The following is a 23824-nucleotide window of genomic DNA, read 5'->3' on the forward strand; positions in this document are numbered from 1 at the left end:
GATTAACTACTGGACGGATTGGGCTGAAGTTTGGCATGATGATAGCTCACATTCCTGATTAACATAGGCATATTGTTATCTCAAAGATCATTTCGGGCTCCACCCCAGTGGCTCTGTAGTTCCCAATGTTAACCTTATGAGTATTCATATTTAAAGGGAATTAAAAAGTTTAGTCAGCTGTTTCAACTAAAATAGTTGGTTCTATGATATGCAAAAGCATTAAAGGTTATAAGATTTACCAACAGGGTGCAGTACTATTATTTTTTTCATTTATGAAAACAGCTAATTTGAACCATAGACAAAAAGAATTAAATATAGACTGTCAGCCGTGCTACAGTTACCATAGGTTCTGCTGCGCGTACGTCGTAACTACATGGCGCTACCAGCGGTGTGCGCCAGAACCTATGGTAAACGCAGCACAGCTGACGGTCTATATTTAATTCTTTTTGTCTATGTTTGAACTAAGCAGCAACAAAAAACTGTGATACACAATGAGAACTGTCAAAGTAGGATTGTTTACAGTTATGTTTGTTTTTAATTTTATGAATAATTTGAGATATTTTGCAAATCTTTAATAATTTATTTTTCTCTATTGCTTAGGTGAAGTGGTAGAACATTAAGGCTATGGTAGTGTGTAATACTATAGTATACCATACATTTAAAGAAGCAAATTTTATAAAACTGTGTCCTCCTCCATTGCTAATGCAAAGCTTGAGTATAACTGCAATAAGCATTTTATACTTATATGCCAATCCCATACAATGGATGGGTACTCTGCTAGTATTTTATAGTTTATTATTTTAGTGCCTTTTACTTGCCGTTTACTTGTGCCTTTTAATAAAGATGGACCCCAATAGCAAATTGTTATCAGCAGTTCCATGATTCACTGTTATTGAAATAAACAATGGTTGGGAGGAAGGGGCTGTATATAATTGTAAATATTAGTTATATTGCTATTTAACATGTTCAGTATGAAAAACAGTGTTTTGAGACAAATATTAAAGTATTTTTGTCACAGTTCCCACAAGCGTCATTGCGTGGGCCAGGTAATCGGTGACCGGCGATTTTGGACGCCGTTTTTAATTTATAGGGAAAACGACTTTAAAACACTATTTCTGACTTGACCAAGTCAGAAATAGTGTTTTAAAGAAAAAAATAAGATTTTTTGTAAAAAAATGCAGGTTCTCAGGAAGGACCCACTGATATATTTACCGCACTCAATGTGTTAAAAAACATAGCTTGACACTTGGAAACCGCTAGTGTTGTGTAAAATATATCATATCTTATAAATATTTTTCATGAGCAGCACATCTGAATTATTAATTATTAAATTAAGCTAGTGCCAAAGCTAATGTTATTCAAGGAATGATCCTCAACATTTTGACGTTTATCAGTGCTAGAACATTCTCTTTTTTCATGTTTGAGAAGAGCTCAAGGAGAACTAAGTTTACTTACGTTTCATCGATTTTGAGCGACCAATCCGTGGGACTGGCTTATTCTCTTCTAATGGACTTTCAGGTTTCGTTCTGATTCCTTTATTTTCTATTCCCAATGGCTGGAACAACAAAGAAAAGTCACTTTGATGTATTGCTAATAGTAGTTATAAAATAATGTTAAGTTGTTGGTCTCCAGATACAGACCATGCAGACGGATGCAGATGTCTCCGTTTGCATCTATAAAAAATGTTTGGATATCACCTTAAAGTAACCCTAAGTTGTTGTGGTGGCAAATAGCTTTGGTTCTTAAGAGGAACAGTCTTAAGGCTGTCCAAGGAATAAAAAATAATCACTTAATTTGAAGATCTTTACATGTTTAAGAAAACAAACAGACATGGACACAACTAGACTAGACTAGACTTTAAGTTTCACCTACTTGCATTGCTCTTGTACTTACTTAACAATATTCAGATTTAGTTATTTTCTTTACCCAAACTTAAGTTTCTATACTAGATAATTACAGAAGTGGTCCTTTTCTCCTCAGTTTTTGTATGTGAACAGTGAAACGACCACTCTACATTATGTGAATGACTCAACCTGTCCAAAATTTTATTAGTTGTTTACACACACAATATTACTGACATTGTTATTGCAGTAGTTGTACTACACTGGGTTATTACCAAGTTGTTACTTCTGGCAGGTCGATTTTCAGCGGCATAGAATACCAAGCAAGACACCCTCATCTACCAGCTCTGGCATGAGATCTGGGAACAGGAGACAAGAGGAAGCTGGACTAGGCGACTAATCCAGCATGTCAAACCTTGGATTAAATATTAGCAATGCGGAGAGGTGGTGATCTCACCCAGTTTCTGACAGTGTCGCGGCAATTTTTGGTTGTATCTGTTCAGGATGAGCAAGGCTGTCTCACCTAATTTTACTTACTGCCTGGGTACCTCTGAGGATGCAGAACATCATGTTAACACGTTAGGAAAGGCCCCGCCTGAAGGCTCAACACCTTGTAGGACTACTGTCACTGGGGCAATTGGACCTGTTTATGACAGTGAGGGTATTCCCTGCGCAAATAAGATCAACCTTGACAGTAATGTGGTCTAGGTCATGAGAGACTGTAATGTAAGAAGCGGCACGGGCCCTTAGGGCTTAGGTGACACATTGACCTGACCTGAAGAAAACTGTCAAACAATAAACAATCTCAGCTCTCAGCCAACCAAGTAGAGGGGATATTTAGTGAGTATTCTGACCAATTCAGTAGTCTCACACTACATGCTGGCCACTTGTGTGTGTAAAAAATGTCCCCCCCCCCATGAAAAAATAAAATTACCAAGTTGTTGATGACAGTCTGTATGGCTGCAAGCCACTGTTGTGCTGAGGTAGCACAGTCACACTGTATCAGCACCTGCAGACCCAGCACTGTACTCAGCATGTAGACATTCTTGCGACTTGACACTTTGTCTCCAGCGTCTATTTTGGCTCCGTTCAGATCCACACTCAGCTCCGGCCCTCCCTTGCCGTTCATCTACAACAAGTTAAGGCAACCTTTAAGCCATCCAATACATAACCTTATTTCAGTAAAAAACGGTTTTATAATGGTTCTTGAAATTTTAATTTGATCACTGAGATGATGTATTTTTCTCGCTCAATCTTTGAAGAGTCTTTCTGCAATCGTGATAGTACTGTGGGAAAAAAACCTGTGTTGGCTCAGCTAAAAAATCAATCCACTCGCAAATCTTCCGTATAAATTACCTGACCCAAGATTGGTCTAAGATTATTTCCAGCCTGAACCAATCTTTTTGACCCCCAATAACCCAGGTACATAATATTTCCATAATATTCAGAAGTTATCTGTCCCCCATATTTAAAATACAAATAAACTTTAAAAAGGAAACGTTGAAAAATATAAAACTTTTTTTGATTTACTTTATATGGCAGTATATGAAATAAATCTTAGGTATAAATGGTTAGGAAAGGATCTAACGTATGTTTTGGAGAGCAATACTATTCTATGGCTGTCTTATATTTTTAGAGAAACAGCCATCTATTAGAAAAGAAAAGCAAAATTATTTTGTTTTGCAATCAAACTGTTGAGCAACAGTACAACATAGTATACTGACAAACAAGTATAGCCAGCCACTGTTACCCACTGTTTCAAAGGTACACATCACCTTTTTTTAGGGCTTTAGGTTGAAAATCTGGAGTATGGCAAAGTAAAACGAATGGAAACGAATAGCTTAAGGGGGAATACAAACAAGTACAACACGGTAGGGGTAGCAGAAATCGGCTATTCTGTGGGTTCAGAGCAAAATTAGCTGCTTCTTAAGATAACTGTAAAACTTTGTATAGGTATTGAAACAGCAACGACTTGGACTAACCATGGAGGGGAATCCCTTGTTGTCTTTGAAGAACAGCAGCAACAGCTCAGTGAGAACAGCGTATGTGGAAGTCCAGTTTTTACGCACTCTCTTGCCGTTCTCTGTTATCTTAGTCTTGTTTAGAGCGCCTTCTTTGATAACAAACTGAAAAACATACAAAGAGTCAGAATGTAAATCATTATCAGGCCTATAACATATCTGTTTTACGTATCTGCATTGCATATCTGTTTTACACTACAAACATGATACGTAAAGCAAAATCTATAGTTTCACAAAAAAAACTATCAAAATCTGTAATTTTCCCCTTCTATCTTCTTCATCAAACAAAAGTTAAAACGTCTTTAAAACAAATATTTGGTGGACACACACACACAGTTAGCATGATTAAATAGTAGGAAAATGCCTGACTTGAGGTGCAAGACCAAGAGTCCACCCATATTGTCAACTTGCACCCGAGCTGTTCACCTTCTATTGAGGGTATTTACATGGGTATTTCTCTCCGACCCAGCTCTCCCATAAATAGGTCAACTGCTCATAAGTTGCACACAAGAAATTAGGGAGATGTCAACGTTGAGACAATACCTTAGTTTGCTAAGACATTAACGAGACTTAACTGTCTTCCACACAAACAGTACTGGTAAATCAATTACCTTTATAGATATATTTTGAAAAAAAAATGGCAAATTAATTTATTTTATTCTGAGCTTATAATGTTTCTCTAATAAAACTTTAACTTACCTGTAGCAACAAAGCTAAGCACTCGTCATACCTAATGTTTTTTAAATAGGGAATAAATCTGACAAGTTTAAGGAAATATGTTATTGAAAAGCCAATCAGACAAATGGAAATTTGCTTAGTTTGCAGGTTTGCTGCTGCGGGGATATTTTTGTATGGTTCATGGGGTTCAGTTATGGTACTGTAGATCGCCAATATATCGGCCTTTGTGACTCAAAAGGTTAAAACTGTTAAGAGGAATACCAACCATGGTTCCACCCAGAAGCTGAGGCCAATGCATTGAAAAGTTCGAAAGTGATGTGGACTCTTCATGTTGACTGTAACAAAATATAATTTCATCAAATCAGTTCTAAATAGATAAGTGAAATATATATTTACTCGAATAACCTTTTCTTTTGAAATATAATTCTATGATATACTAAGTTATATTCAGTAACAAATTTTAAAATTTTCAAATAATACTAAGCATCTGAAAGATTTATGACTGGACTTATAGTCCTTGCCAACTTTCCTTGAGGCAGCCCAAATTGACCTGCAAGGCCATTAGCGGCTGGTACCGCATGACCCTTTTACAATCCTATTAGCGAGTCTTCGTTGGATGCCCTAGTTCAACATTAACATTAACTAGCTGTTGCCCACAGGCTTCACCCCGTTTTAATTCATAAGTATTAATAAAATTATTGATTGGTTAAAACAAAACAGAATATAGAAATACAAACAAATAAATAAAGTACACCTGATTTTAATAAGGAAATAAATTGAAAGAATGACATACAAATATGGACAGCTGAGGTTTTTTAACATTATGTATAAGGAAAGTTCCCTTTGGAAAGCAATTACGACCTTAAGGGGCGATTTGAAATAATGGATAGTTTTGCGCAAGGTTTCTCGTCATGACGAACATTTTAAGTATATGGTTTATGGGGGTGTGACTTTTAGTTTTCTCAAAAGCTCACGGGTACTTTTGGCTTTATATATAGATAAAATTATAATCTGATATATTGATTTACTCGTTCATATTAATAGCATAAATCTAACAAACATTTCTGTTTTTGTACCATCTAAAACGGTCAGTTTTTATTGTTTTTGAGCTATTAACAAAATAAAAAGTAACAAACAGTAAACATTGTCCATTTCAGATGGGACAGAAACAAAAGTTAAATCGATGTCATTAACGTAAACGAGCACATTAACACATCAGATTTATTAATGTTAATATTGAACTAGGGTGTTCACGGAAGCATCGCTAATCGTATTGTAAAAGGGTTGTGCGAAACCAGTTGGTAATGACCCTGCAGGTCAGTTTGGGCTGCCTCAAGTTATAGTACAAATAGCAAACAAGTTCAATTTTAAAATGTCCCATTTTTTTTTAATGTAGTAAAGAATATTTTAACACATTAGCCTACATATTTTATTACGTTTTAACCAAAACTAAATTCTTTAAAACTATTTCAAACAAAAACAAGATGTCTGAATTTGTTTTATTCTTGAATCAAGGAATTTTTAAAAGATATTTATGATTTTACTGATGATTTTTCTTTCTTTACACAACAATCCTGGCAAGGCTTTCAATTCTCCTCATGTAAAGATTTGTAATTACATAAGGGGTACTCATTTGGCTAGTACTTCAAGTTTGGACGAGGATAAATTTGTATTAACAATCTGTTGAATTGGTTTTAACAGGATCCTTTGAATATAAAAAAACATTTCATTGTAATGCTTCTCAAATTTAAATTTTTTTCAAACATGATTTGTATTATAATGACATCTTGTACACTCAGTAAGAACCTTCCTCATTGTTTGAATTTTGTTAAAATAAATGACAAAACCAAATAGAAAAAATTAAATAATGTAAATTAATTATTACTTTAATCATATTCACTATCATAAAACAAGTGTCCAATAAGGTAGCCTAACCTAACCTTTGCTCCTCTCAAACTAATCCATACATTTCAAAACGTTTTTATTAGCTCGCTTTCTTGTTTGTTCAGTACAAATTTTGCAATCAATTTTAAACCATCTTCCCGAACAGCTAGAGGCTTGAAACTTGAAACATAGCTCACAAATGGATGACAATGCAATATTAAATCATTTTATATTTCCCTTGGGCTACGCCCCATGGGCTTCCAAATTTTTAATGTTTTCATTTTGAATGAATGTAAATATATCAATTGAAGTCAGCTGTAAATACTTTAATTTGACAGTTTGTTCAAAGAGCAGAGGTTAAATACAGGTTCTGCTCCCGAGAGATTCTAAGGTTTTATGATTATGAGAATAGTAGCAACAACATGTGATTACAGTTAAAAAGGATTGGTTATTATTGGTTATCCAATAATAAGCCATAAAAAATAGATTTAACATACTTACACATTAAAGACTAAAAAGTAAAAAATTATTTTTTACAAATAAATACAAATAAATTAAAATTATTTGTTAAAAAAGTAGTATTTTTTAAAGTTTTTTTTAAATTTAAATTATTTAAGTACAAACCACTTTACCTGGTTGCCAATACCATCGACTTTGCTTTTAAACTTCTGCTTTGATTTTTTTCAGCAATGTGAGCACTTGAGATGGTTTCATTTTCTTCTGCATCGGGTATTAGTTTCTAGAGAAATACACAAACAAATTAAACTTAAAAAGTTTAAAGAATAGAGAAATGTACAATGTCATTGAACTCATTACATTAGTACATGTAATAGCATAGTAAACAACTGAATAAATAAAGTTCGTTGATCCACATTAGACATCGCAGTCAACAAATTAAACTAGAGAATACAGAGGATGAGTCACGGACACATAGTTAAACTTGCCTCATAATTACTCAGATACTCCAAGGGCAATTTAGTTGACATTTCTATGACAAGAATTCTATAACTATTCACTATTTTCCTAGCCTTCAGTAAGTAACGTCAAGCTTAGAACGACTTCTGGTATCAAACATAGGTAGATTGGTAAGACCAAGCATTAGTACTAAATACATTTTCCTTATTCAAACATTCAAAATAAAAAGCTATTACCAGATATACAGGGTGATTCAAAAAGGACTTTACAACTTTGAAAATTCATATAAATCTTATTAAACAAGGTGCAGAGCTGGTTTTGGTGTTGTTTTAAAGGAAAATACTTCAAGTTTTTTTACTTTAAACTAAAGATGTTCTATGTGACTTCCGTTGGATTTGGGGACAATAATTATTTAGGTATGAAAAAATAGTGAAACCCGTAAAAAATTTGAGAAAAATTTACAAAATTTTGAAAGTAGGGCGTTTTTTGACGGTGAAGGAGTGCGATTTTCGAAAAACGCATATTTAGTGTCTTGTAGGAAATTTAATTCCGAACCTACGTTTTTTCCTCAAATCTTTTCTAGCTCTTACCGTTTTCGAGCTATAGCCGTTTGAAAAAAACCTGTTTTGTCGTTTTCAGAGGTCCGCCATTTTAGATTTTTGGGGGGGTTAAAATTTGAAAATGCGACTTTTTGGAATTTTATGGGTGGTATGGGACCAAGAACTACAAGTGTGCGAAATTTCAACTCCCTAGCACATCTAGAAGTGGGTGTATCTCACTTCTTCCACGTCAAAAAAGCCCTACTTTCAAAATTTTGTAAATTTCTCTCAAATTTTTTTACGGTTTTCACTATTTTTTCATACCTAAATAATTATTGTCCCCAAATCTAACGGAAGTCACATACAACATCTTTAGTTTAAGGTAAAAAAACTTGAAGTGTTTTCCCTTTAAAACAACACCAAAACCAGCTCTGTACCTTGTTTAATGACATTTATATGAATTTTCAAAGTTGTAAAGTCCTTTTTGAATCACCCTGTATTTTCTTGAATAAACAAAAAGTAAGGGATTACCATATGAGTAAGGTAAACACAATCTGGCCGAGTGGCGTATATTTTTTGCCATGTTACCCTAAACTAACATAATAATTTAAAAAATACTTTTAAAATCTGTTTATGATTCTACCGACTAAGGACTTAACAACCTAAACTCATAGCTTCTCAGAGAGGTTATGTTTTCAAATATAACCACTCACTACCATTAAAATACTAGGTATGCGGCCTCATGTCTGCCAATTGAGCGGAGTGAGCATCAATATAAACAAATAACCTTATTTACAAATACATTTTTTTTATAAAAAAAATATAGATTACAACATAAATACATGAGTTATTGATCAATAAACCTCATGATTTCAATCCATCGTTATAAGAAATTTTCTTAAATCTTGCCATATCTTTTTTCTTTACTTACCATTTGCTTATCTTATTTATACTTTTGACTCTCAATAGAAAATGGCTCAGTAAGCAAGCCCTTGATTGTTCTGTTTTGAAAGTAAACAATGCTGTTATGTGAAACTGTGAATTGAACTGAAACGGCTTCTTAAAAAAACGGTCATAGGTGAAGTAAATTACAGCACAGTTAAGTCACATAAATTTACTCAGTGACAGATATTTGACGGATTTGATTTGATTTAACAAAAACTAGGGGAAATATAATTTTACAAAGTAGCAAACTCTGTAGGTGTCTTGTAAAATATTGTCTTTTTAAATACAAAATATGCTTCAGCTGGTCCAAATAAAAATAAGATGTCTAGTCTATATTTCACTATCAAAAAGTCAATTAATAGTAATATGTACCAAAGTATCATATGAATTTTTATTTTCTTAAATTGTCACGTTCACTACCGACCATCAACTTATACTTTGATGCCAGACTTTTGAAGTCACTGCCCTAACCTGGGGCCAGATTTCCCTTTTGGACCAAGCTTTATGATATAAACATACCCACAGACCGATCTTTTCTATTAGTTTTTCTGACCAATTAGGGTCTAAAAATTTATTTACATTAAACTGCAATAAAAAATGCAAACAAGTATTTAAAAAAAGATTAGTTTTGTCATCAACTATAGTTAAAATCGGTCCATCACTTACTTTGTTGTATATATCGATGTTTTTATCCATTAGTAGCATGTCGATTTTTATCCATGATATAACACACAAAAAATGTTATAAACTTACACCAACTCAATTGAAGAGGACTAGGTCAACTAACGCATCGAAACCTAAAGAAATTTGTGTACAAAAAATGCTGGGAGTTGTACAGAAAGAAATCACCCACATATGGAAACCACAGCAACAGCATACTTAGGGGATAATCCATTAGACCTACCACTAACAACCAAGTAACAATAAAATAAACCATGCATTATAAAAAGCCATAAAGTTGTATGGATGTTGGCGTGAACAATAGTTGGCGCCGGTCTGTGGTGAAGGAATTTTTTTTAACATGTCGGTAGCGAATGCGTAAACCAAAAAGATTTCACAGGAAAAAAATACTAAATTTTTCTAAAAAATAAATGGTTTTTAGGCAGACAGAGTTTTAACCAACCTCTTTGCCAGTCAGGATGTGGTTTTCTGGTAGAGTCCATGACGATGTGTTACTGTTTTCCTCAAAGAAGTAAACCCTCCCTTCAGTGTCCGTCGATGAGAACCACTGGAAAAAAAAATGAAAATTGAAAAGAAACATCAACAATATATTACGTTGATTGCCCTTGGAAACCTCCAAGAGAGCCTAAAAACTACCATTAATTTGAGTCATCAAGTCAGACATCATTGTCACATAAACATTTGCATGGTATTACTATAAATACCCCCGTCGCAGCAAACCTGCATACTAAGCGAATTTCCATTTACCCGGCTTGATTTCTACTAAAATATTCCCTATAAATTTTCAGATTTATTTCCATTTTTAAATAACATTATTTTTAGTGAGTAGTTAGGTTTGCTGCTACGGGGAAGATGTTGAGGTGTGTTTTTTCAATTGAAATATTGATAGCTTAGTATGAAATAAACCAAATTGCCAAATTTGATTAACATATATCCATAAACAAGCAAACTAGAACCGTTTATTTATTCTCCATAAGAATAACATGGGAATTTTAAATTTACAATTTTTTTAATTTTCTCCGTAGTCAATGAACATTCAAAAACACTACAATATACTAAATTATTTGTTTTTTTAAGCTCTTCAAAATGGTCTAGAGAGAAATTTAGAAATTTAAAGTTTTTAGGGTCAAAAATGAGAAAAACCCATTTTTACCCCATAAAACCTCCCACAAACCCCTGATCCCATGGTCCAATTATGCTGGTTCGCGAACTCGTTCGAACAAATGTAGGTTTACACGTTTGTACCAAATTTCATCAAAATCGGATCAATTTTGCTCGAGTTATCGCGCTAACGGACACATATATAAATATATATATATAAATATATATATATATATGAATTTGAACGGATGGTGTTTTTGGCCTCTGGGGACCTCAAAACGAAAAAGTAAATCGGTCCCGGGTCTAGGTCTTACCATGAGACCTACGGTAATAGCTTATTCCCTATATGGGAAATTCGCTAAAACAGGAGGCGTTGTTGATCTTCCTATAAATCTAACATAGCAATACCTTCTAGGGGGAGCAAGCTGGTCAAGTGGTAGAAGCTTCGCAGCCCAAGGCCCCAGGTACTAATCCCGCCAATGACTAATGGATTTTATCCATGTGGTAATGCCATGACCCTCTAGGTCTAGCCTGAAGTAATGTGTAAAACAGTTCCTGGCTAGAACCTAGTGTTCTGGGATGTAAAGGTGGGACAAAAAAAACATTTAAAAAATGTGGTCATTAGATAGTAAAAAGACCAGGATTTGGACAGTTCAGTTACAAAAAACATTAGAACATGCTAAAGGTCCTAAGAAAAGATTTTGATTTAAATTAATATAAATTTACGAAGATACTTTATATGGTTAAGCTTGCTTGCATTCTAAAATTGCAAATGTAGAGTTTGCAAATAGTTTTGAAAATAAAAATTATTAAATACTCACTGATATTAAAATGCAGCCTAGTTTATTTTTTTATTGTTGTGTTGCGTGTTGGCACTATTTTACAAATAAAAAAAGCTTCCTCCTAAATATGTAGAAATAATTTGAGTTTATAAGTTCTAGAGGCAGCGTATAACACAATATTTTTGCCAAGTAATTTTTAAATAAAATGCAGACCATGTATGGGATATTGAATATTGTTTATATTACTTATATAGTATCTATCTATGATTAGATTTTTCATCAGTAAAACTTGCATAGTTTTATTGCACGTACCTGTAGATTTTATTTTAATTTCATGTAAATTTAACATTGAAATAGTATCAACAACTTTAGGATCCGAATTCTTAGTTTTCTATTCCTTATAAAGCTCCTTTACGCGAGCAAAACTTGTTTTGTGAGAATTATGATTAGTGTCTTTATCCGATGAGAGAAAAAATAATTAACTAAAGGCAAAATAAAATCAATAAATACCCAGCAAACCTGCAGACTAAGTGAATTTCAACTTGTTTGATTACATTTTTACTAAAATATTTCCATAAATAAGACATTGTGATAAGACATAGTTACTCCCAATTTAAATAGGTTTGGTGCTACGAAGGTAAAAAGTGTTTTTTGACTATACGTCAATAGCATATGATAAAATAAATAAATTTGCCAAATTTTATCAACATGTATCCATAAAAAAGTAAACTACAACAGTTTTCATTTTCTCCATAAGAATAACATGGGAATTTTAAATTACACTTTTTTTTATTTTCTCCGTAACCGTTAAGCATACAACAGCGCTTTAATACATTAGCTACCAACTATACTCATCTCTCAGTTACAGAGGAGTGTGACAGTCGGTAGGGAACGTGTTAATGTACTAAATTATTTCTTTTTTTAAGCTCTACAAAATGGTATGGAAAGAAATTGCAAATTTTTTGGTTTTCATAAAACCCTCCATAAATCCTTGTTCCCATGGTCCGATCATGCTGGTTCGCAAACTCATTTGAATAAATGTAAGTTCCCACATTTGTACTGAATTTCATCAAAATCGGGTCATTTTTGCTCGAGTTTTCGTGCTAACGGGCACATTTATATATATGAATTAGAAAGGATTGTGTTTTTGGCCTCTGGGGACCTCAAAACGAAAAATTAAATCGATCCCGGGTTCAGGTCTTACCATGAGACCTACGGTAATAGCTTATTCAAACTCAAGACTCAGGGCCGTCCCTAGGGTTGGCGGCGCCCGGAGCAAACGTGGTCGTGGCGCCCCCTCCCCCCCAACAGTAATAGTCGCATTCGCATATTATAATACTATGTTAATACAAATAGCCGCTGTGTGGCGCCACAGAAAACATACTACTATAACCCAGAATGCCAACTGCATGATAAAAAGCATTAAGTACTTTGAGAGAGCTTTGCCTGTCAATTCGTAGGCAACGCCGCCAGCGTTGCGCCCTCAGCCACGGCGCCCGGGGCAGCTTGCAAACACTATTGGGAAATTTTGGTCCATTTCAATTAGTGGCCTATTAGAATGGTTGTTTGATGGGTAAAATGGTTCATTTACTAATGAAAAATCTGCCAATAGTTTTGTCACAAATGTTAAATAGTTTTATAGTGTATACTGTACTTGTGCATGAATAAAGATATTGAAAGTTAAAAAATATGAGTAATAAATAAAGAAATCGCTACTAAAATATTTAAAATTGTATTAAAACAAATTCTTAATAAACCCAAAACTATTTCTATTTTTTTTTTTTTTTTGTACAATCAATCTAGATTGTCTATAACAGTTTATTTTTACAACATCAAGCATCCCCATGACAAGGCCATAGCCTGAGTAATGACAAATAAAGGGGATTTTCTCCTGATGAGTCAATGGTTCAAATTAACTGCAAAACATCTCACAAGACTTTCTCTTGCTTGGCTCTTTTACACATCATATAAAAATAGAGTTAAATTTAGTAAAGTTTTACCAAGTAATATTTTTTTTTTTATCTAGAAAAGTAAACTTAGTAACTAATTATTACTTATCAAAATCGGAATTAATGTAAAACTGATAGTGGTGTTACTGGAATAGATAGAAGTTTGGTAGTAGATAACTTGACAATACGCAAATACCAGAAAATTAATAACAGCTTGATAGATGTACAATTGTTTCTCCAAAGCATTACTAATTGATTGGCAATTTTCAAAAAAAAAAAAAAACATTTTAATTATAATTTTTTTGGAAAGTTACTTTTGCAATGAACTCTTTAAAAACAATAAATCAGCAAAATTTGGACCTTTGAGTTCTATAAATTAGTCAGCTATTTAACTAAGCTTATTTTTTAAATGTTTCCCCTGTTTTAAAATGCTGTAAAACATATATGGTATATCTGGGGACAAACACACTGTAAGAATATATGTCAAAAGTAATCAACTTCTAAATTATCACTGCAGTCAGTGTCTTAAAAAGTTCTTAAACGCTCGTGCTTGTGCTAGTTGAAGTTTATGTTGGTGTCTGAAAATGGCACCATACAGTACCAAAATAATTTACCTCCTAAGTAATATGTCATCAATTGAAGAATCAAGTGTTGTTAGAGGGAAGGTGTGTTTTATTTGAGTCCAACAAAGTAGCAAATGCCTAGTTTCCAGTACAACTTAGAAAAATTAAACCCAAGCTGTCTACTGTTGTGAGCCACAGCACAGCCAAGTGGACTTTTCATGTCAAATCCTCACCTGACCAAGAGACAACACCTCAGTGGTCAGTGGTCTACCACACTAACAATACTGATAAGTCCTAATCCCAGATATAGCTTACTGCTCTTTTTGTAAGTGAAGGTTTGATTATGTTACTCTCAAACCAAACCTCAGATAGGTTTGAGGCTCTAATGGTTAAATATGACTGCATCTTTTAATTTGAAGTTTAATTTCAATTATTAATTTATTTAAGGGATTATAGCAAACATTTTCAGTAAAAAAAAATGTATCATAACAATTTTGGATCCACACCCCCCTTCTTACCCTCTATCCCATTAACTCTAAGCTGTCGTGTTTTGCCATACCTGAGGTTCAGGTTCGTCCAAAGCACTCAACCACAAGTCTCTTCTCCACTCAGTAACATCACTCGACTCACTACTCGTTCTTCCTCTGTGGAACTTCTTGGCAAATGCCAAGATATCATAACTCTCCTCTTGTATCACAGGTAACCTCATTCTGCTGTTGAAGCTGCTGCTTTCGTCCAAATCAACACCATCTTCCACCAAACGGAAAGCTGGTTCTAAACATTCTTGGTGATTGTCGTACATTTCTTTACATTCACCATTGTGCAATCCTTTGTTTGATTCTGTTAAACATTCCAGTTGTTCATTTAATTCAACAAAATTGAGCTCTTGGTTTGATTCTGTTGAACTATGCTGCTCTTCGCTTGGCTTTTCTGACATTTCTGAAATTCCTTGATCAAAAATTTCTTTAGAAGTATGATCAACATTTTTCATTACTCGTACGTCTCCTCTAAAATATTTTCTGGAACAACCACGGTGTACGCTGGAAAATTTGTTCATAATTTTGGAACCAATATGACACATTCCTTCCGAATCTGAGCGTGAAATCAGGACATTTAGATGTTCATTCATATCAATTTTTGGACTCAAACACATACGGTCATAATAACTTTTATCACAAATTGAACTTCTTTTATTGACTTTAACAAGTGAGTCCAAATCTTCAAAAAGCTCCCTAAAGTCTGTCTTCAACTCGAGTAAATCCAAGTCGTCTAAATCAGAGTTTAATTTCAGCTCATCAACTAAGTTTCCTAAATTCCTTTCGAGATATTTGAAAAAAGAATGTCTAGACGACTTTGCTGTATACCTTAGATCAGGATGATCACAAACAACGTTCACTACAAAATGACCATTTCGACGCCACAACACTACATCATGTTTATGTAAATTGCACTGGCAACATTCTTCTAGCGCAGAACCAAACGACGAAACAGGAACAACAACAACACAGACACCGTCAACAGTCCAACACTTGCTTTCAGTTTTAATCTCGAGATCGAACTTGTCCGTCTCATTCCCACTTTTCCAATCACCGGCTATCTCATAAAAGTCGCTCACAACATCCACAAAACATTGGTCCACGTCGTCGTCTGCATGTTTGAACATCAGACTCTGATAACACGAGTCCGCGATGAAGGCCATGCTGTTCTCACACAACCTCTTGAACTTTACATTCTCGCCCAGCTGATACGGTGGGTCGCGGTAGAACGGGTTGGTCTGCCACACGGTAGAGTCTACGTTCAGTTTCATATCGGCGGGTTTGACAGAAATAGCGACCCGAGTGAAACGGAATGCGCGACAGCGGACAGATCTGACGAGCGACAGCCCGTTATCGTTATCTCTCCGATATCCGGTCAAGTTGGCAGAGAACAAAACCACAACGCCACAGAGTCACGCCTCACGCCTACTGAGTGACGACGCCGTTAATGAATGACATCACGCGCATTGCTGCAATTACGCTCGGGTCATCTCGGGTGAATCGACATAACGGCTTTGAACCCGTCTGATATCGCCACTAATTGATTGCACTAATGTAAAAACAAGCAAATTGAATTTATATTACATCACTTATTGTGCGTTAATAGTTTGAGCATAGGATAAATAAACACCACGGTGTTTATTAATTATATGGTTTATATAAAATAAAAACGTATTTTTGTTTTAGGAACAGTTTTAGAGTAAAATCCATTGCTTAAAACACACAACATTGTTCTACTATTAGTTTAATTAAACATCCTACTACTTTATGTTTTATAAGCAAAACAATTATACTGGGTGTTTGGGTGTACGTATATAAGATTTTTCTGTCATGTTATGGGTTATTTTTTTTATGGAAATCCCTATAAAAAATATCAGTTTCAAAAACGTGAAAAAAACGCCTAGAGATACCATGGATTATTATCCATACTGTACGACTGTACCAAACATCATCGGACCACAGGTGTAGAAAAAGGTTAATATGCAATAACTGGTTCAGCTTTTGCCTTTACTAATTTGTTAAGTATAAACGATGTAAAATCGTAGTAAGCTATATTTTTCCACCTTAATAAAATGGCTTACTTCAGATTGATACAATAAACTCAACATACTTTTTAAACTACATCGATTTTAGCGAGCTAGCTAGTTAAAACGAAACTTAAAATCCAATTATCCGTTTGCGTCTTGGGGTTTCATTAAACTATTGTAAAATATGCTGTGGCAAACGATATTATGTAAGCACCTCCAGTAGGCTACATGGTACGACAGGTGCAGTTGCACAGAGCCAAACACCCAAGAAGGCAGCGATAAATGTGTTCTATAATTTTCCAAAAACAGTACATCGAAAACAAACCAAGCAAAGACAGCATACGGCATTTACGGCTAATCCAGTTAACTAATATATAAACGTTATAACAAAATCAATTAAATGAATAGCCTGAACTATGGGACCGCAAGTAGCAATCATCATAAATAAACCCGAAATTAGCCATGGCCGAACATTGACATTGGACTACAATAATCGCAAATAAAACCGAAATCAGCAACCGTCGACAATAGGAGTACAAGTAGCAATAATCGATAATAAAACCGAAATTACAAATTGTCAGCCATTGGACTGTATTTAGCAATAATCGCAAATAGGACCGTAATTAGCAATAATTGTCACTGTCAGCCATTGTACCGCAAGTAGCCCAATGTAACCTACAAGTTATCGCAAATAGGCCGAAAGTAGTAATATATTGTCTAGTCTTGTCGGAAATTAAACCGCAAGGAAGCGCGATAAAAAATAGAACCGAAATTAGCTATTGTCGGTCATAGAACATGTAGCAATAATCGCAAATAAGACCAAAAAATATCAGAAATAATATCTTCATTTATTGTCATGCAAACTATTTCACATCGCATTGACAAATTTAATGTCAAACACTAGTGATAAAAAACTTAACAAAACTCTTAGAACAATACAAAAATAAACGTCATGGTATTGGCTATCAATATCACAACTAATAATAAAGATGAACCCGCAATTTTTAAGTGTTCAGAAACAAAAAAATGTCCCCTTAACAAAAATTATTTTAAAGATTTTTTAAAGGGGTTCAACATATGATACTGTGCTGAAGGATGCTGAAAGTTGGAGGCCTGGAGGGTAGGGCGTTTAAAGAGTTTCATGCAAGAAAAAAGGTTTGCTTAAAGTTATTTTCTAAGGCCTCAATGTTGCTTTGAAATATCAAAGGCCTAAAACTAGCTGTACTTCTAATATTTTACAAATTACAAAGTCGTACAAATAAAATAATGGTGAATGTAAATACAATTCCTGGGGAATTGGGAATTTCTATTTTGTTTTGTTTGTAGGCCTACAGAAGTTTGATTTTCCTCTCAACAAAATTATGATTGTCTCGAATGTTTTTTTTTCTCTCTTAGGTTTTGGGCGTTTGTTGAATTTACTCCATATATGTAGAGCTACGAGATTAGGTCTATGTTGCTTTGGAATTTACAAGGAAATACAAAGGTTGACGGCATGTTATTGGATGTACCTGACATTTGATTTGCCACTAATCTGGTAGAACTACCGGTTTACTATACCGAAGACCTGTTATACGAGCGCTAACGCAGCGGCGCATTTTTCGGGGCAATTATTTTCAAATACGTGACGCTACAAACGCAGTGGGGGTGATGCAACATTAGCGCGTAGCCCTATATACAGCGCTGGCAGAGGGTTGTCGTCGCGTGATTCACTCATTTCCACGATCGACACCAACTAGGTTGTTTAGGGGTTCTTACTTATTTTATAAACATACAGTGCAATTGAAAAGTCACAAAACAGTGTAATATATTTTTACCATTATAGATCAAGTAATAAGACTTGGTATATCAACAATAACCATAAATGTCTACTCTTTTAAGCTATTATCACTTTTTTATCCCTCGGGCGGCCCACAAGGAGTCAGACATAATTATTAAACATCAGCATAGGTCTAGTCATAGAAGTATGTTTTCTGTGGTCGAGTTTGGCATCAAATTAAAGATGTTAGTAGTTAGTATAATACATTGCCACGAACCCGAACTCAAATGGACAACCGAGTAAAAAATGACATGTTCAAAGATTCTATCATTGAATTTGCAATCTATATATTTCTATACTTAATACACAAGCAGGTTTTTTGTGACAATTGCTCCTCCGAAACTACTGAACCGATTGACATGTTGTATGTGTCATTGGAAAGAGCATAACGTGAAGTTGTGCAGGAAACTTTCTTTTTAAGGAAATAATTAGAGAGTGAGGGGCCCTTTAAAGTTTTGCATTTCTCCATAAGATTAACATGGGAAACAAACATTGTTATGAAACTACAGCTGTTGCCAGAAGAAATTATAAGTGAGAAGAAGAACATATGTTAATTGTAAACAGTCATTACGTTTGGTTTGGGAGTGAAATACATATTTTTCCTACAGTTACCTAACAACGTACATGTTCTCTCACTGATTTGAGAAAGCAAAGTGGCCAATTCGCTCACCAGTGAGACAATGTTAACATTGTCTCACTCTAATTACTTTGTCTCACTCCAGATTTGCAACGTAAAGTCACGAAATAGTGAGCGCGTAACATGCAGGCAACGTCGTATGCGCGCGAAATACGTTGGCAGCACTGGCTGTAAATCAGCTGGTCAGCTGTTGTACTGTTGTATTTGTCACTTCACATTAAATGTTATATTAAAAGTTCACTTCTGTGTAAAAATAGGTTATGTTTGTTCATGTTTCTTCACAAATGTTTTTGTTTTATGGTAACTGTAGGAAAAGTATAATGTGCAACTCGAGTTCAAAGTACAATTGCCTCACTCGAGAAACCATTCCTCAATCGCCTACGGCTCGTGAGTAAGGATTTCTCTCGAGTGAGTCAATTGCTCACTTTTCTCACTAGTTGCACAAATAACTATTTCCTACAGTTACCTAACAATGTACATGTTCTCTCACTGATTTGAGAAAGCAAAGGGACAATTCGCTCATCATTCGCTCAGTTGTTAACATTGTCTCACTCCAGATTTGCAACGTGAAGGCACGAAATAGTGAGCGCGTAACATGCAGACAAGGTCGTATGCGCGCGAAATACGTTGGCAGCACTGGCTGTAAATCAGCTGGTCAGCTGTTGTACTGTTGTATCATTAAATGTCATATTAATAGTTCATTCCTGTGTAATTGTTAATTCAAATAATGTCAACCGGTGTAGTAGGTCTCTATAAAACTGTCCAATGAGCTGCAGGGTGCCAGTAGATACCGAATTGGATTCATATCATACCATATCATACCATGGTAGGACCATATCATACCAATAGATATATGTGAAGGGGTGGCTGGGGATTTTAATAATTTTTTTGCAAACGTTGGAAAGGAGCTGGCTGATTCAATTGACGCTTCGGGTGACCCAGTTTTGAACGACAACGACTTTCGACTGAACTCCACATTTGACTTACAACCGATCAATGAACTTGACTTGCGACGTTACGTTCTCGGTTTACGGGGAGGGTCAGCGCCAGGCTGTGATGGTGTCTCGGCCGAAGTCTTGAAAAGCAATTTCAATGTACTATGTGACCCCCTACTTCATATTGTCAACCACAGCATCATTTCTGGAGTTTTCCCTGATTGCTATAAGCTATCAAAAGTATTTCCTTTACACAAATCTAACGATTTCATCAATAAAAACAATTATCGCCCATTATCTCTGCTTAGTGTCTTCGCAAAAATATTAAGGGATCAAATGGTTTCCTATCTTCAAACAAATGGCATCCTCAGCGAGCGTCAGTACGGGTTTCGTAGAGATAAAAATATTTCAGATGCTTTGTTTGATATAAATAAAGAACTTAATCTCGGTCCCCATTCTCGGGCTCTCGTTGCAACGCACGGTGTTGAGTCTGGGTCGCCCCGTAGACAATCTCTGATAAAAATCACCCAATGTTAATATTCCTTGACCTTAAAAAAGCTTTTGATTCTGTTGATCGTGCAAAATTATTAATTAAAATGGAATTATTGGGAATAAGAGGCACCACTCTTAACTGGTTTAAAAGTTATCTTTCTAACAGAACACAGTATGTTTCTATATGTGGTGTGAATAGCAGTAGAATGCCTGTAGACTACGGGGTGGTCCAAGGTTCAACTCTCGGGCCAATTTTATTCTTATATATAAATAACATCTCAAAATTAACTATTTTTGGTAAAATGTTTTTATTTGCTGATGATTTTCTTTCAGGGAAAGACTTGGCCCGAGGTCCGAGATAAGGCTATGCATGATCTTATGATTGTAAAACGATGGTTGAATCAAAACATACTTTCGCTAAATGTATCCAAGACCAAATTTATGCCAATTTCTATTAGTAAAAGAGCTGAATTTTATTTAACTAATTTAATTATTCATAATTGTAATGACTATCGAAGTACTACTTGTTTATGCGAAGGCAACCAGATGAGGTTGTCGATAAGGTAGACTCGTACAAATACTTGGGTGTATTTTTTGACGAGCGTTTGAAATGGAATATTCATACTACTTATCTCAGAAACAAAATTCGGAAATATATTTTTGCTTTCAAACAGATGAATGAAATATTATCAATAAAAGAATTAAAAATGGCATACTTTGCTTATGTCCAGTCGCTGCTTTCATTTGGTATTGTTGCGTGGGGTGGATGTTATAAAAGTATTCTTGAACCTTTAAATGTGGCTCAAAAAACCATATTGAAAGTGGGGTTTGGTAAATGCAAACGATACCCGACTGACGCTCTGTTTGAGGAATAGTCCATTCTCACTATTCGACAGTTATTCATCAAGAGCCTATTAATAAACATCTTTAAAAATCACACTAATATTTTTCAAGGAATAACTCACTCCCACAGTACCCGTTACTCCTCACGAGTAGGTATCTCATCACTTCAGATAAACTATACTTTTTCTAAAACAAACTCTTTCTATATTTCTAATGTTCTCTATCGAAATATCTGTAAATATTTTACCAATGATAATCTTTTTGAATTACCATCAATTAATGTTTTCAAATTAAGAACCAAACAATTTCTCTTCAGGCTTGGTATAGATGAGGCCGACGTTATCATCACAGCTGATTACCGGCGCGTTTGACCCGAACCTTGCCCCCTCTATCCTGATCCAGCATTAATCCTAGTAGTCTAGTCCCCACCTGTTCAAAACTGTATTCATTGTAGATCTATTCAATTTTATAATTCATAAATCTCCTTTCTAAACTAATAACCTCTAAGCAACAGTCTAAATTCCATTATTCATCCTTTTATAGGCATAATTCCATATAACTTAGTTACTATAAATATTTAAATAGCAACCCAGCAGACGCACAGGCAGCACTTGCCTATGTCTGCTGTATTTCATACAATCAATTTAATTTAGTTTATACAGAAATGTTCTTTTTTATTCTTCGTCTTAGTTTATTTTGTAAGTATTTTGTATTAAAAAGTGTGTCATTGTTTTCTGTATATATTATGTGGAAATAAATAAACATTCATTCATTCATTCATATATGTATTGTAGTAATGTAGAGTTGGCACCGTTCCGGGATTTTCCAATCACATTGTATTATATATGCTTAGCATTCTACCTTTTTTTTAAAAAACATCTACAGGGTGGTTTTTTAACTTGCTTCTTTATTTATGTAAAAACTGCAATAGATAGAAATATGTAGTTTGCTGGAATCGTCTATTGATGTAGAGGCCCAAATTGTTGTGAATTCAACGTTAAGTTCCCATTCACCCCCTTTCTCTCCCTACCCTTAACTTAAAAATTTTAAACTGCAAGGTACCTCTTTTGACATATCAAATAAAAGGGCATGAAAAAAACTTTTGGTGAAAGAATTTTTGAAATAGGGTTATCAATTTGTGAGATATTTCACGATCTTTAAATTTTGGATGCCCCAAGTGTGGAGTTCTTTTGTCCCCTCCTTTGGAATTTGGTAGCAGATTAACTTATAAAGACTCTAAATGACAGGGGGGTCTTTGCATTAGGCTATGCTGATGATGTTGCAATCCTGTTGGTTGGAAAAGTTCCATTGAACCATCACCGATCTTATGAACAGAGCTTTAAGGGGGGTTGACCGTTGGTGTCTTGAAGTTGGGCCCCGAATTAATCCCAGAAAAGTTTATGGTACCCTTCACAAGAAGGAGAAAACTGGAAGGGATCGGCCAGCTAATACTGCAGGGCACCGAAATCGAGCTGCAGAATCAGGTGATGTATCTAGGTGTAATTTTGGACAGATTTTTCACAGGGGACCACACCTTCAAAGAGTCATTGACCGTGGCAAGTGGTCCCTAATGGCATGCAGGCGACTGGTGCGGAACATGGGGTTACAGCCCAGACTCCTGCACTGGTTGTATGTATCTGTTGTCAGACCTGCCCTGACTTATGGTTCGCTTGTGTGGTGGCCTAAGATGGAATCTACTTCTGCGGTCAAAGCTTTAGTAGGAGTACAGAGACTTGCTGGTCTTATAATAACTGGGACAGTAAGCAGTTGTCCTGGAGCAGCATTGATTGTCTGCTTGATGTGCTACCCATTGGCATTTTCATTAAGGTTGTACCAAGAAAAACTGCACTACGATGCAAAAACTTATGGAAAACCACAGGGAACATCAAAGGGCACTCTAAAATTGTTCAGGTGGTACATAGCGATGGGTTGGACCTGCCTTCAAACCATATGTCCAAAAAATAATCATTCAGAAAGCCTTTTAAAGTACTATTGCCAGATAGTGAGGAATGGCTTGGCATATAAGGGGCCCATCCCCGCAGGTAATTCAGAATGCTGCTAGAATTTAGAAATGGTAGAATACTAATTTAGAATGGTTCTAAAAATTCTAAGATTAAATTAGGGGGCAACGGTGCAGGTGAGCTTTGGAAAAGAGAAGGCTTTAGCCAAGTGGAGGTCACTGCTATATTGGTTTGTGATCAATAAAATCTTAACAAAGAGAGCAGAGACAAAACAAATAACATCCTACACATATAGTCAAGCAACCTTAAAAGCACTAAACTCTTGCAAATTCCAACTCAGGGCTCGTGTGGGATTGTTTTGCTACTGTGTCTGAATTGGGTAGGAGGAATGATCTAACGCTTTGCTGGGTGCCTGGACATTCAGGCATTGAAGGAAATGAAGCCGCGGACAGATTAGCAAATGCTGCCCCAGTGGTAACAACAGTTGGTCCACAACCCTTCTGTGGTATATCACGAAAAAGCGTGTGCACCAATGAAAAGCACCGAAAACATTGGATTGATACTCCCCTTCTTAGAGTTAGCAAGCTTACTCAGTTTGGGCCTTCTAAACGGGATGCCCCTGACTTTTTGAGGCTAGACAGGCGAAGAGTTAAATTAAATTAACAGTAGAACTGATAA

At 35.2% G+C, this 23824-nt stretch overlaps 1 protein-coding gene across 2 annotated transcripts in view; it reads right to left on the reverse strand.

The window, feature by feature from the left end:
- Positions 1-23824, reverse strand: part of LOC128989811 (rho GTPase-activating protein 12-like) — a 48398-nt gene that overhangs the window by 9485 nt on the left and 15089 nt on the right. For both annotated transcript variants that reach the window (XM_054411869.1, XM_054411868.1), the window contains exons 5-10: positions 9947-10051; positions 7057-7163; positions 4806-4875; positions 3824-3967; positions 2776-2970; positions 1456-1555 (exon numbers count right to left, since the gene is read on the reverse strand). In XM_054411869.1, coding sequence (XP_054267844.1) covers positions 1456-1555; positions 2776-2970; positions 3824-3967; positions 4806-4875; positions 7057-7163; positions 9947-10051 — 721 coding nt within the window. The remainder of the gene's footprint in view (positions 1-1455; positions 1556-2775; positions 2971-3823; positions 3968-4805; positions 4876-7056; positions 7164-9946; positions 10052-23824) is intronic.

Source organism: Macrosteles quadrilineatus, unplaced genomic scaffold (genome assembly GCF_028750875.1).
Source record: "Macrosteles quadrilineatus isolate MER2022 unplaced genomic scaffold, UCM_ALF_1.0 Scaffold_3__2_contigs__length_128488019, whole genome shotgun sequence".
Classification (NCBI taxonomy): Eukaryota; Metazoa; Arthropoda; class Insecta; order Hemiptera; family Cicadellidae; genus Macrosteles; species Macrosteles quadrilineatus.